The 10,874-nt window shown below is 46.6% G+C and overlaps 1 protein-coding gene across 2 annotated transcripts in view; it reads right to left on the bottom strand.

The window, feature by feature from the left end:
* Positions 1 to 9,542, bottom strand: part of LOC137424507 (tyrosine-protein phosphatase non-receptor type 11) — a 41,176-nt gene extending 31,634 nt beyond the window's left edge. The window contains exons 1-3 of one of the 2 annotated variants that reach the window (XM_068112027.2): positions 9,327 to 9,542; positions 8,932 to 9,054; positions 3,626 to 3,820 (exon numbers count right to left, since the gene is read on the bottom strand). In XM_068112027.2, the coding sequence (XP_067968128.1) occupies positions 3,626 to 3,820; positions 8,932 to 9,054; positions 9,327 to 9,373 (365 nt within the window). In that variant the 5' untranslated portion in view covers positions 9,374 to 9,542. The remainder of the gene's footprint in view (positions 1 to 3,625; positions 3,821 to 8,931; positions 9,055 to 9,326) is intronic. The other variant, XM_068112026.2, reaches the window with a different exon arrangement.
* Positions 9,543 to 10,874: the final 1,332 nt, after the last annotated feature.

Raw genomic sequence — 10,874 nt, 5'->3', positions numbered from 1 at the left:
GGGTCTAAGAGGGTCTACCGGGGGGTCAAAGTGGGTCCAGGTTTGACCCCCCAAAACAGGTAGTTGCTTTCTTCTCAGAAACTACACAAGCAATTCCAATGAAACCTGACCACAACTTTCAACACCCATGATATACCAAAGCTTGTTCACAGCATTTAAAAAAAAAAATTGGGGTCTAAGGTGGCCTATGAGAGGGGGGGGGGGGGGGGGGTGAGGGGTGAACCCCAAAATAGGTATTTGCTTTTCTCTCAGAAATTACACACACAATTTCGATGAAACTTGACCACAACCTTCAACACCCATTCAACACCCATGATGTACCAAGGTTTGTTCAGGGCATTAAAAATAGGTGTGGGGAGGGGGGGGGGGGGTTGCCCCCAAAAATAGGTACTTTTTTGTTTGTTTGTTTAAAATCTTATGATTAATTAGTATGGTTCTACATGCTGCCTTGTCTTCTAGCAACCTTTTAAATAGGTTTAAAACACCTTTAGTCAGTGCAGTAGACTGTTTATTCTACCAGGTGAGCGCCAGGAGTATTGCCCCTATGTTTTATTAAGAACACAGTATACCATAGAGTTAAATAAATCTCACTTGACCGCAAGCGCAAGCTCACTTGACCGCAGCACTATAAACCACCTTTAGAGGCCATTTTTCCCCGCAAGCGGGGGTTGGCCTTTTTCGGGAACTGTGGTTGTTGTTGTTTTTTTTCGGTCCCCTTTTTGAAGCAATGTTTTACGGCCGGATGCCCTTCCTGACGCCAACCCTTTTTGCCGCCTTTAACGACAAGCAGGGAATTACCAGTGAACTGGTACTCAAACTGACCGCAGCACTATGCAGACTGAAAACAGCGTGGGTGATAGAAGATGGAGGGAGACGACACCTCTGCGCATGACGTGTCACAGCGACACATTCAAAACCACGTATAATCATTTTTTACGCATGTTCGAGAAATAAGTGTCTCATTTATTCCCACGTTTATAAACAAATCTGTGTTGTGAAAACCCACGTTGGACGAGGGTTTACTGTACTGCACGTAATGCCCCTGTCGGTCGTTGCTGCAAAGTCCTCTTGACTCCACTGTGAGGAAGAACAATTATCTGGAGCCCAAAACATTATTGAGGTTATGTCAGTGGTTTCAAGGGGGAAAAAAATTTTTTTTTTTAATGTATACTCAATCGTTGGGGAAAGATGGAATCCACTAACTGGCAGAATATTGGAAAGTCTCCAAACAGTTTATATTTCATTGACCCACCTTGTCACATGCTTGCATCTTCTCGTGGACGTTCCCACTCTCAGCCTGTTTTTTCATTTTACAACAATACCGTAGTGCAAAAAGCTTTACTTTGGCATGAGCATTCTTTCTACAGGTGTGTTTTGTCTTCACTCACCGATGTCTTTCAAAAGGCAAGATATAAAATAAAAAACTAGGAACGGCACTCTTCGACATCGCGAAGTCGACCGAAATGCCTCCACCCACATTATTACATCATTAAAAATACTTGTTCCAAGTTTGATTTAAATCCCTTCAGCTGTTCTCAAGCATCACATTTTTACCTGACATCACCTCTGACCTTTGATGTCGAAATCGAATCAGTTCAGCTTTGCATCATAATACATACTTGTACAAAGTTTGGTCAAAATCCCATCACTGGTTCACAAGTTAGCTCAGTAACAGAATCTTACTATAATTCACCAAATGTCCGTCTGTCTGTCCGTCTGTCTGTCTGTTCGAAGGTACCGCAAAATCAGCTGAACCGATCGCAACGATATTTTGGGTGGGTAATCCTGGGATCTCCAGGAATAAAATAGGCTATTTAGTTTTTCCAATTTCAGCTTTGGTCTCCAGCATTCTCAGGTTTGGACTCCCGCATAGCATTCGCGTTCGCATAACGTTCATTGTGACGATGTTTCCATTGTGATGACTAGCAACGGTACCTGCCCTACGGGCAGGGCTTCAATTGGGGGGCCCAAATGAAAAGGCTCAATATATAATAAATTGAAGGGTCTTTTTCTTTTAAACGATTTATATAAAACCACCGTTTAGAGGCCATTTTTCCCCACAAAGCTGGGGTTGGCCTTTTCGGGGACCGTGGTTGTTGTTGTTTTTTGGTCCCCTTTTTGAAGCAATGTTTTACGGCCGGATGCCCTTCCTGCCGCCAACCCTGTTTGTCGCCTTTTTACGATAAACAGGGAATTACCAGTGTACTGGTACTCAATTTGCCGACCTCGGAAGGATGACAGGCTGAGTCAACCCCCCTGGCGTTAATTCAGCTATCAACCGGAATTCGAACCCAGGATCCTTGGATCCTAAGCTGGCACCCTAGCCGCTAGCCCAACACCAGGGATTATACGATTTATATAAACATCCATTAAATCTCGATCGGTGCAGCCGTTTGTGCGGCACCCGGGAAAATAACGTAATGCGGGAGCAAGTATCAGCAGGATGTGGCAGTGTGGAACCCAGAGCCCCGGATGGCCTCTCCTCGGAACCGGGTGGGCTTCCCAATCCTTCTCTTCTTAAAATGAACAAACCGTTGTGCCGCTCTGTTCATCTTCGTGATGTCATCAAAAAAACCTTATTCCTCTCTCTTCGTGATCATGACAAGATTCCGTACAATTTGCCAAATTCAGAGCCAAAGCACTGCTTAGCTGCAGGTTTGTGTTCTGAATCATATTTCAATTCATGTTTGTGCTCAAAATATAACATTCAATTGAAATTAAGTCGTTCCGCATTCATAAACTGACGTCTGTAGACAGACCGACAGACAGACAAATTTAACCAATTGCTGAACTCTGCTTTTCGCTTGGTGCTCACGGGGTAATAACCCTGTCCATTGCCTCAATTTGCGTTTTTATTTTACTTTCTCCACTGATATTTCTGATCTTACGAATACCAAATGTCTGTCCGTCTGTCCGTCTGTTCCCAGGTACCGCAAAAACGGCTGAACCGATTGCAACGAAAATTTGGGTGGGTAATCCTGGGACCCCCTGGAGTAAAATAGGCTATTTATTTTCCCAATTTTTCAGTTTTCCAATTTTTCAAATTTTCCAATTTTTCCAAACACGATGGAATAATATTTACCGATATGAACAGTGATGTGGCTTTTATTGAAATTCTACAAATACTGTTTAGATTTTGATGATTTGCGTGTGATATGATTTAACAGATGTTTAGATAAATCGTTTAAAATAAAAAAGCCTTCAATTTCTGATATTTTGCCTTTTCATTTGGGCCTCCCAATTGAAGCCCTGCCCGTAGGGCGGGTACTGTTGCTAGGTTTTACCTAATGAGACCTCTGACCTTTGACCTCTTGCCCCATATTGTAATCTGTTCATCTTTGCGTCATTATAAATACTTTTATGGGTAATGGGGATTTTGACCTCGTTCCATTCTGCCATTCTTAAGTTATCGCTGTAACAAAAACCTATCACAGACGGACGGACAGACAACCTGAAAATATAATGTCTCCGTTGATTTCATCGGCCGAGGCATAAAAAAACATGAACCTAGGATTTGACTCTGACCAATTGCCTCATAAAGTCTGCCCTTCTCACCCAAGCAAAAAAATAACAGGACTTGGCAGCTCTACAAATTATGAGCTACGTATGCTGGGGCCCAGCTCACCTCTCAGAGGCTGGATCCGCGCAGTTAAGAGGGAACTTCAACTCGATGATTTGCCTGTTACGTTCGCGAAGTTGTCCCTGGTTGTCGGTGTAATACTGCACTAGTTCTGCCAAGGTGGCGAACTTCTCACCACCATACAGGTCATAGTAGTCACCCGTATTTTGGATCTTGATGTGCCGTACCTCATCATTCTGCCTGCAACCACAAATATCAGATGTTTCATTGAGATTCACACATAAATCAGATGTGTCATTGGGAAACACTCTATGTTGGGCTGGGAAATGGTGATGTCATCTGCAGTAAAAATGGAAAAAATAGAGGATAACCTGAAGGTGCAACAAATTTTTGAGAATCCAAGACATTTTCAGAAGGAAAAGTCTATCTTTGAGCAGGGTATCTCAATTCGGACGAAACTTGGTGGACAGGTTGAGTGTGTGACAAGGACGAATCGATTCGATTTTGGTGAAGATCCGGATACTATAATATTTCAAGTGATTCTTCCCCTGAATTACCGAGCTACCGAGTTATGTGGAGGGGAAAGTGGAGTTGGTGGAAATCATGGAAGAGGAAGCGCAGACGGCTATGACGATGATGAAAAAGCGAACGGTACCAGGCATTGATGAGGTGTGTACAGAGATGATCATTGCAGTGGGAGAAGTCTGAGTCAGGTGGATGAAGGCATTGTTGAATGTATGTACGAGAGATGGTTCAATTCCAAAGGATTGAAGGACAGGGTTAATTGTGCCGATATGGAAGGGGATGCCCTGGTTTAGAATAGGTACACCGTATCCCTGCGTGTCGTAAGAGGCGACTAATGGGTTGGTGTCAGGAAGGGCATCCGGCCATAAAAACATTTCCTCAAAAAGAGAACCATGACTATTGTCATGTGACTATCGTCATGGGGCCCGCAAGGCTAACCCCCGTTCTAGCAGGGAAAATGGCCTTAAAAAGGAAATTTTTTTAATGGAAGGGGAGGGGAATGTTCAAGATCCGGGGAGGTACAGGGGTATTACACTCCTTAGTCATGTCATGAAGGTGCTGGAGGGGAGGATAAGGAAGAGTGTGGAGAAGGAGATCGGAGAAGAGCAGCAGGGGTTTAGAAAGGGTAGGGGGAACAACAGATGGGATGTTCGCGCTGAGACAGCTGGTGGAGAAGAGGTTGGAGGTGCAAGGTGAATAAGCATGAGGATGAGAACAACAACCTCACCATTGAATGATTGGGCCAAAAACGATATACAGTATAGCACAATATCGCAAAAAGTTATGGACAGATTCGAATGAAACTTGGTGGATGAGTTGGCTTTGTGACAAGAACAGCGGACAAGATTTTGGTGTGTGACAAGGAAGAATGGTCCGGATCCATATCTGGCCTATCAGTGGGAATCAGCCAAGATGGGAGGGGTTTGATGGCTTGAGGACTTCGGATTGGATTGGGGGGGGGCAAGGGTGTTGAGGACCTGAAGTCACATACTACATTATGCATAATTTCCACTGGTCTCTGCCAGTACTCATTATGAAGCTTACCTGAGAACTTGTGAAGTACAAGACAAAGATGATACATTACACTTCAAGCCATTTCCAGCTTTGGATACGCACTTTTGCCATCACAATGCAACCTTTCTTCTTCTTCTTCTTTCGTTTGCAGCACAAGGCTGTTGGGAGAATAAATGCCTTCGGGCGTGGCTGTGCCGCCGATAGTGCCCTCTGTAGGCGAGCATAGGGATTCGTAATTTAGCCACGGTGCTGGCGATAGCTCACCAACTCTTTGCAAAGGACACCGTGGGATCGTTAACGTCCACCAACTAATGCCAGCAGACGGGACGCCCAGTTTAACGTCAATCCGAGGGACGGCACATTGACGAATCGTCCTGCCTGCAAGACCCCAGGATGACGGTTTTGTATTGCTGGGTCGAGATTGGAACCCAGGCTGGACGACTCAGAGGCGAGTGCGCATACCTCTACCCATGTTGCCATCCCTAATGTAAGCTTTCATATGCCTTCGGTGTGAAAAATGCTTTCGAAGTTTAGGACATGTACAAAGTCATCACAGAACATTCTTAATGACCTTGCCTGAAAAAATTCCACTATTCCTTACGCACGAGGCCAATATCATTATTATTTTCTTCTCCACAAGATCTAGGCACAGGGAAAAGCAAGATGGTGCAAGGCATGCAATTGCAGGGGGGCAACTCTTGGACACAATAAGCAAGCGAATGAACAAAAAGAAAAACGACAGAGGAGAGACAACCTGCAAATTAGGGTTAATGCGGGTTAAAAATGTGTGTAGGTGGAGGGAAGTGACACAAGATGGTAATACACCACCTGCTTGAAGCTTTATAAGGAAGAGTGTGATTCGTTTTAAACCTCAGGAAGGTGGTTTGCACATGGAGAGAAAACGTGAACAAAAGAGTTGAGGTGTGCGGTAAGCCTTTAATTTAGAGATTTTAACCAGGAGAAAGTTGTGCTGGAGGAGAGGTGGTCAACAAAAAGAATAGATAAGGCCACCGACATGTCTGCATTGCGAGAGCAACGGGCCTTGTGCTTTGGCCTCATCCCAAGAGATTCCAGATAATGGCAAAGGGGATCCCAAAGGCTGAGGCCACCTCGATGCTACTCTATCCCTCGATACCCCACAAAATAGATATGATGTGCCTTTTTCCGATTTGCGATTTATAAAGTAGGTCGTTTTGCGATTAAAAGACGATCTCTTCTTCTTCACCCTCAGCCATGATGTCACACTCAGAAGTCGACCGACATATTCGTACTATGCACGGGTTACATCCCGGCACGATTTAACTCAAACGGTGAATAACTTTCGATTTTCCAGAGCCTCATCGATGCGTCCTTGGTAGTTGTAGTAATACAAACCGAGACGGTTTCATGCTACACCAATGGCCGATAGATCCTAATACAACAACAACAACAACAACAACAGGCATTTTAAGGCCGTTTTCCCTGCTAGAGCGGGGGTTAGCCTTGCGGGCCCCATGACAATCTTCTCCATTTGCCCTATTTTCTGCATCTCCCCTTGTTAACCCCCTTGCCCGCATTTCTTCTTCCACCATCTTTAGCCAAGTCTTTCTTGGTCTTCCCCGTCCTCTACTTCCTTCTACATTCGTTTCCATCACTCTTCTCAACCAGTCACTTTCATCCTTCCTCAACACATGACCAAACCATCTCAACCAGTTTCTCTTCACAGCATCCATCACAGGCTCTATTCCCATTATCTTTCGCAATTCATCATTTGTCTTCCTTTCTCTCTCAACGATACTCCGCACATTCACCGAACCATTCGCATTTCCACCCTTTCCAGCCTTCGTTGCTGCTCTACGTTCATTACCCATGTCTCGCTCCCATAAATCATAACACTTCTCACACATGCAGCATACACCTTTCCCTTCAGCTTCAACGACTCCCCTCCTCATCAGCACGCCACTCAGTTCCCGAAACTTCTTCCATGCACATCTCACTCCAGCAACCTTTGCCGGATCTGATCCACCTTCTCCATTCAGCATGTCTCCTAGGTAGCAAAATGTTTTCACACCTTCCAGCTTCATGCCGTCTCCAAGATCAAACTGAACATTTCCTCCATCTGCAGCTCCCTCTGTGCACACCTTACATTTGAATGTAGCTGCCACACTGGTTAATGACCTTCTCAGACCACTACATTTTTGATGAACCCACTCAGCGCACATTGTACATTGAATGGAATTCACTCCGACACCCTTCCTGCAGACAGCACACGGCCACTTCCCAGTTCTTTCCACCTCACCACATGCTTTACCACTTGCCATCACCTTCGTTTTTCAGATATTCACCTTCAGACCTTTTGTCTCCCTACATTCCTTCCACTTGTTCATCTTCTCCTTCAGTCCATCCATACTTTCCGCAATCAACACCAGATCATCTGCATACAACAACTCCCACGGTAAACCCTCCTTTACGTTCTGAGCCAGCACCTCCATCACAGCTACAAATAGTAGCTGGCTTAGTACCGACCCCTGATGCACTCCCACCTTCACCTCAAACTCACCACTGTTCCCGTCCTTCGTCCTTACAGCTGTGCGCGCTCTCTCGTACATTGCCATCACTACTCTGATCAACCATTCCTCCACTCCTAACTTCCTCAATGCCCATGTCACTACTTTGCGTGGAACCCTATCGAATGCTTTCTCCAGATCAACAAACCCAAGAAACAACTTCTTCCTCTTCTACATGTACTTCTCCTGCAACTGCCTTACAATAAAAAGTGCGTCTGTCATTAGATCTTGCCGATAGATCCTAATGTTGCCATAAATTGGACGAGGTTAGTCTGAAATACTCCAGTGTGGATCGGGCCTACAAAATATTCACTTTTGTGCTCGGAACATTTTACAGAACACTGTTATGAAACAACAGAGATGGCTAGATCTTGTGGGTATCGGACTCCGAGGTCGAAATACACCGTTTCTCACTGTAAGTCACCATTTGTATCAAGGTGGGTTCTGAGTGCGACGTCACTGGCAAAATCGACACTTTAGGGATTTTTTTTTTGCCAATTTGTGATTGTACCTTTATAGAAGATCAAATGTCCATGAAATTTTCTCCGAGGTGGGTGCTGCGTGTCGGTGTACACCACACTTCGTAAGACAACGCAAAGCAAGATGTCCCGTTTGCAATTTGACTGTGGGCGATCAGGATCCGTGAGTATCTTTTGAAAAACGTGGGTCATCCTGTCAGAGAGAATTGTGCAGAGGTACCACACCTGCCTCGAGGCAGTCCGTTCTGGGTTTGATTCCCGACACGAGTATAAGCTGTGGCATTGGTGCGTCGCAGGTTGGGCATCGCATCACATGGCGCACCGTCCCTCGGATGGACGCACACCGAGTGCCCTGCCCGCTGACATTAGTCGGTGGACATCAAATATCCCACAGGATCTCTCAGGAAAGGTGTGCGAGGTACCACAGACACCCTGAGCAGCTTAAAGCTTCCTCACCTGACGACCGTTGGGAATGCAAAGGCAAACCACCCGTGGCAATCGCTGCAATGGGGCTCCTTAAACAGCACTGAACCTGACTTGTTACAAATTGACCGATTGGGGTCAGCAGTATTATTTATTATTTATTATTTAATTAGCAGTGCATACAGTATTGTGAAAGCAGGTGCGTGGAGACAGGTGCAGGTGCAGGTGCAGGTGCGTGGATATGGTAAAGCTACGACGGGCCAAATGTCCTCCAACGGTGCGCGAGTTGCATTCTCCATAAACCTTGCAGTGACTCCAGAAACTAAGAAGATGGTGTCATGTGATGAAAAGGCATTGCGCACACCTTACAGAGAGTGTGAAGTCACCACGGTTGCTGCTGCTCGGTCGCACCAGGAAACTGCCGCAGACACCGCGGGTAAGCAGAAGCTGCTCCGCATCGAGACCCGATATGGCCGGGTGGAACCACCTGTCACGGTGCACCGACACAGGACACCTGAAGGCAACCACATACTGTGCACCACCTCGTTAGGTCAGCGCTACTCAGGGGGGGGAAACAAACCGAACCGACATCATTCACTGTACAGTGTACATGCGCAGAACTGCAACACCGTGGAGGACGATGGGACTCAAGGAAACCAAAAACGGTTTGCGCAACAAACAATGCAAGGCAGACAAACTCCGCTGAACAGACAGGACAGTTGGACACCAGGCGGACATTTATGGATCACACCAAAAGACCTCTGGGAGCTCATGTCTCGCGCTGCAGCCCCGCGGTTTTCGCCCATGACTGAACCCTCGGCCGTCACCGCCGACTTACAGTTACAGAACTATCGCTTCCTGGCTCCTGCACAGGACAGGAAGCAAACTGTTCCCTCAGAATTTTTATTTTATTTTATTTGGATGTATTTCCCTCTCTTTCAGTTCTCAAGAGGTCGTCATACAACGATTCATAGCATTTTCCACGGAGACATTTATATGTACATATACAAACATATATGTGTAATAAATTTGCGTACATACATACATGCGTTGAAAAATTTGCTCTTTATGAGAAATAATGATATAAATATGAAAGAAAGGGAAGCCCATCCCCGCTGATTTATTATTACAATACGGCACATTTTCTTGCGTCATCAACTGGAATGGCATGCCTAATGATTTTCACATTTACAAAACGTTGGAACAAAATATTTTGAAATCAAAGAGCCCTGCAAAATGAATTTAATAAGGTATCAAATACTCCAACCATACAATGACGTAGAATATACATTATTCTTAAAGGAAGGTCAAGCTCAACGGCTCTCAAAAGAATATCGAAGATTCCGATGCAAATAATACCGTCATGGCCACCATACACCACGCAACGGTTAAACTCAGCGCATAACGTCATTCCGCCCATAATGCCTGCGCTGAACCACTCAGCTTCAGACCAAACACATCCACCGCAGACTCAATGGGCCATGGGGGAGGTGCCATTGTGGCGGACACGATGGCTCGCTGGCGCGGTGACATCATTCCGCGCACCAAGAGGGTGGCGGCCATGCCCGAGGGGTAGGCGTGGCCTCGGGATATACACACACGGGGCTCGCAGCCCCGAGCGAGTCAGTGCTACAATTTGAGCTTTACAATAAAGACTCTTTTGACCCTACGCGTTGTGGCTTACCTTATTTGGCAAACAAGTTGCGTGCGTAGCACCACGCTACACTGGTGACCCCTTTTGGTTCAGCCGTCGCTGACCACAGAACGCGCCATGGCCAGCAACGCGGTCACGGTAAAACTCCCTGAGTTTTGGGAAGCACAGGCCGAGGTATGGTTCGTGCAGGCCGAAGCACAGTTCCAGCTTCGAGGAATAACGGCGGACGAGACGCGTTACTATCACGTGATCGCCGCCCTCGGGCCCGGCACGGCCGCCCGAGTCGTGTCCTTCCTGCGGCACCCACCGGCGGAGCATAAGTACAGGGCGCTCAAACGTCTCCTCATCGCCACGTTCGGCCTCACGGAGTTCGAACAGGCGGACCGCCTCCTGGACCTTCCCGAACTCGGCGACACACGACCATCGGTACGGATGGACTACATGCTGTCGTTGCTGGGTGACAAAGCCCGGGATTTTTTATTCCAGGCGCTTTTTCTACGCCAGCTACCGGCACAGGTACGCCTCGCGTTGGCCGGTTCCAAAATAGGGGAACCCCGTGCTCTGGCCATCGAGGCCGACAAGTTTTTCGCAGCTTGTGACACGCGGGCGAGCTTCGGTGCGGCCGTCGCGGATCCCGAGGCTGATGCGCATGC

This window comes from Myxine glutinosa, chromosome 4, assembly GCF_964187855.1.
Source record: "Myxine glutinosa chromosome 4, kmMyxGlut1.1, whole genome shotgun sequence".
Taxonomy (NCBI): Eukaryota; Metazoa; Chordata; class Myxini; order Myxiniformes; family Myxinidae; genus Myxine; species Myxine glutinosa.
Note: the sequence above shows the minus strand (reverse complement) of the source record. Positions and strands in the feature narration are given on the sequence as shown.